The sequence below is a fragment of the Dendrobium catenatum genome, unplaced genomic scaffold, assembly GCF_001605985.2.
Source record: "Dendrobium catenatum unplaced genomic scaffold, ASM160598v2 fragScaff_scaffold_1038, whole genome shotgun sequence".
Taxonomy (NCBI): domain Eukaryota; kingdom Viridiplantae; phylum Streptophyta; class Magnoliopsida; order Asparagales; family Orchidaceae; genus Dendrobium; species Dendrobium catenatum.
Genome location: NW_021319500.1, coordinates 2601413 through 2605722, shown reverse-complemented (window position 1 = coordinate 2605722; position 4310 = coordinate 2601413). Strand labels below are relative to the sequence as shown.

Sequence of the window (4310 nt, the reverse complement as noted above, 5' to 3'; positions counted from 1 at the left end):
TCGGCCAGCTGTGTACTTTTTTAATTCAGGATAATTGTGAAATGATAACTAATTTAATTGATAAAGTTATTTTGAATTTAAATTTTATCTATAATAAATTCTTAAATATTAAAAAAATTAAAATCACTCTTTTTAAGGTATAGGATTAATATGGTGGTGCGTAGCTCAATTTTGCCTATTAATTGAAAATTTTGACTATCAATTAAGAAGTTTTTTGAATTCAAATCTTATATTTATGATTTATGTGTTCATTTGTCTTAATTGTATATATGTAAAAAAAATTAATATGATATTTATATTTAAAAGATTTTAATCTAATATAGATATTATCTTCTTCTCAAAATATAAAGTGAAATTAGACAATTTATTTTTATAACAATTTTTAAGACTATTAAACTGAAGCCCATATCAATAATTTCTAAAAAATTATTAGGTTAAAGTTTTTAAATTGTGTCTACTTGATTTTTGTTTAGGTTGCAAAATTAGGAGTAGCTAAATATTTGTAATTTAGGCTTCATTTAGAACGGTTTTTTTACTCCTTAAAATAATTTTTTAATAAAAAATGGATTAAAACAAGCGCCGAGACAATGGTTTCAAAAGCTCACCGGATTTCTTCAGGCTCAAGGATTCGGGTTTAGTCGTTCTGATCCTTCCCTACTTATTCTTAATAAAGATAGCATTCAAATTTACATTCTAATCTATGTGGATGATTTTCTCGTCACAGGAAATAATGAACCTGCAATCACCCGTCTCCTCATGCAGCTCCGCTCCCATTTCGCGCTAAAACAACTCGGCGACATCTCCTTGTTTCTTGGAATCCAGGTTCTTCGAACTTCCACAGGTTATTTCTTAAACCAATCTCACTATGCTTCCAAACTCTTAAACGATGCAGGTTATACGGATTGTAAACCCGCACTATCCCCGAGCTCCTCTCCGTCCAAACGAACAGAACCTGACCGGACTCTCTACTCGGATCCAACTCTGTATCGAAGACTTGCCGGTTCGTTGCAATATCTCTCTATCACGAGGCCGGACATCGCCTTCGCCACAAATGCGGTTTGCCAGCACATGCAACAACCATCAAATCAAGACTTCAAAGCTCTCACAAGACTCCTAAGATACATCAAAGGGACTCTATCATACGGGCTTCCGATTACTACCGGAAATCTCGACCTCCACACCTACACGGATGCCGACTGGGCATCCGACGCCAGCGATCGGAAATCGATCTCCGGTTTTTGCACTTTCCTCGGTCCAAATCTCATCTCTTGGACTGTCAAAAAGCAGGTCACCGTGGCCAAATCTTCAACCGAAGCTGAGTACCGCTCCTTATCTGCGGCCGCCTCCGAGGTCATCTGGCTCCGACGCCTAGCTGCTGAGCTCACATTACCGCAAACCAAGCCCACTACCATCCACTGCGACAACACCTCCGCTATGGCCATTGCAAAGAACCCCGTATTCCACGCAAGAACCAAACATATAGAGATCGATTACCACTTCATTCGAGAACATATTAGCTCCGGCGCCATCCAACTCACTCACCTATCCTCCAAAGATCAAATCGCAGACATTCTCACCAAGTCTCTGTCACCGGCTCGGTTCAACGATCTACGCAGCAAATTAACCATTCGATCCTCGAATGCTTAATTTGCGGGAGGCTATTAGCATAATTAAACCTCTTGTATTTACTTTATTACTCAAATGCCATGTTTACGGTATTAAATACCGTCCCTGTAGTTCGCTTCAATATAGAAATACAATTTCCTTTTTCTGTTTCTTTCTTGGTGTCTTCTGCCTCAGCTGTTCTCTCAAAAACTACATTAATCACAAACAGATCTTAAGGCTTTACTTTTATTACTTCAATTGTTTCATTGTTCAAATTCATCGTAGAAAAAATAATTTAAATTGTGAAGTTTGTTGCGTCCTCGAGTATTCGTGGCGGTAGAGAAATATAAAATTTAACGTCTTAGCTTTGTACGAAAATCCGACATGGAATCAGATAAGAAAGAGGGTACGTAACATTTATAAGACACCAAAATTTTTACATATAAAACCCCTGAAAAGGGGGAACCCGAATGACCCGCTGCCAACAAAAAATTGCTAGTTTTCGGGTCAAAAAATGGACTAATCTCCGTTTTTCGGGTCAAAGGGTCCACGCAAATCCGACCCGATTTTTGAAACGGGTCAAATTGTTGAACCCGAACTCGACCTATTTCGGGTTCGGTTTGACCCTAACAAAAAATTTTGAATTGAATTCGAGTCGAATTTTTAGATCATGTCAAATATTAACACCCCTACATTGTTTAATCCACTGCGTGAAGAGCCCAACAACTCTTTTTTTTTTCTTCAGTGCATCGCTCTTAGTAATAGGGCATATTGGATTGCCGATTTAGATAAATTTTGTTTATCCCTCTCGCTGTTCTCTTCATATTAAGGTTTTGTTTGAGGGTTTTTTTTTTTTTTTGTACTCATTTTTTTTTTTTTTTTTTATACTCATAATTTATGTTTGGCTACTGCCTTTGTAAAATTTTTGTGCTATAAAACTAATTTCTATAGTAGCTTTTAAAAAAATTACTTTTTCATACAAAAGCTTTACAATCACTTTTAAAAAAAAATTGCAGCAGTCTCAAATGAATTATAAGGGTCTATTTGAGATAACTTTCTTATTATTTTATTTTTAGGCTAGAATTACAATTTTTATTTTACTATTGCTTTTTTCATTATTTTAAAAAAAAAAAGCTAAAAAGTTATTTTTTATAGCAGCTTTCAAAAAAATATATTTTTCCCACAATAAAGATACTGTTAATTTAACAAAAAAATTGCAATCATCACAAACAGATATTAAAGCTTTAATTTTATTACTTCAATTATTTCATTGTTAAAATTAATTAAAAAAATTAATTTACATTGTGAAGTTGATGTATAGTGAAGTTGATATATAGAAATGACTAAGCTATTCTGACCGTAAAAATTAGCTTTTCATTAAAAAAGTTTTAAAAAATAATGAGAAAGTAGAAAGAAACTAATATAATTAAAATTAATTTTATTTTATAACAAAATTAGAACAATAATAATTAAAATTAATACCATTTTCGAATGTTACAGACTTAAACTAGTTCAAATACATACGTATAATTAGTTCTTATTATATATGAAAATTTTTAATAAAAAATATTGCTTATTTTTAAAATTATGAAGAGGGTAGTTATAAAATTAAAGTTTTTGTTATTATATACAAATATATAGTTTTTTTAGCAAATATATCTTGTCATTTTAAATGCATATTATTAGTAAATCTGTAAATGTTTTGCATGCTTGCATTATATGATGAATTAATTGCTTACTCCAGCAAATATTTTCAAAATGGCAAAAAATTAACTAGAATTTAAACCGACTTGAGTCAAATTAAGCTGAATTCGAGTTAGCTAAAGTGGCATAGCTCATCTTGATCTGTCGGTTGGAAGCTTTGACTACCAATAAAATGGTATTGATTTTGAGTCTTTTCAATTATACTTAAAGGTGTAATTGAGTCAGGCAGACTCGTGAGCCGAACTCAATGAACTAATAAGTTAAACTTAAGATAGCCACAACTCGACTCGTCAGCTTGCGAGACGGCTTGTTAAAAAAAAATATTAAGATTACGTACACTTAAAATATATAAAATTTTAATAAATTTAATTTAAATTTATTTATAACATTTAAATTTTATATTTTCTTTCTTATTTCAAATGATATTTTATCATATCTCATTTAATTGCTTATTCCTTTTATAGTATTTTATAGTAAATGGCTAAATGCTTCAATAACAATAATTTTCTCTCCTTTTTAATAAATAAGATTGCTCTTGAGTGAATTCAAACTTGTGTTCAAGATCAAACTCAGTTAAATAATTAAGCACGAGCTCAAGTCAAAGGTCATTGAGCTCGTGTGGACTATCTACACACTACACAACATATACACAAGTTGATTATACCATAATTAATACTACAACTCTTCATTTAGGAAATCTGTCTCGTAACTCCGACGGTTCAATTAACATATGGCAAACTTAAGGGACATAATCGACTTCAAATCACATAACAGCGAAACTTGACTGTCAATATCTGGACCCGGACCGAATTCCGACTCCGAATTATTCGGGTTTGGTGACCAGAACACCGCAATCGGATCCGGAGTTCGTCCGTCCGAATAATCGACCGTTTGCATAAAACGGACGATCGGATCGATTGAACCCGAACGGAATTCGGTCAACCGAAAACCCGTTATTTAAAAAAAAATTCCAAACTTTCCTGACCCCCCCGCCCGCAGCA

General features: G+C 33.1%; 1 protein-coding gene across 1 annotated transcript; it reads left to right on the top strand.

Annotated features, from left to right (window-relative positions):
• Window positions 1–756: 756 nt before the first annotated feature.
• On the top strand, window positions 757–1647 carry LOC110093415 (uncharacterized mitochondrial protein AtMg00810-like). Its single transcript, XM_020818295.1, has one exon. The coding sequence runs from the start codon at window positions 757–759 to the stop codon at window positions 1645–1647; it is 891 nt and encodes a 296-aa protein (XP_020673954.1).
• The last annotated feature ends 2663 nt before the right edge of the window (window positions 1648–4310 follow it).

Coding starts and splice junctions, on each gene's coding strand:
- LOC110093415 (XM_020818295.1), top strand. CDS start 757: ATGCAGCTCCGCTCCCATTTCGCGCTAAAACAACTCGGCGACATCTCC.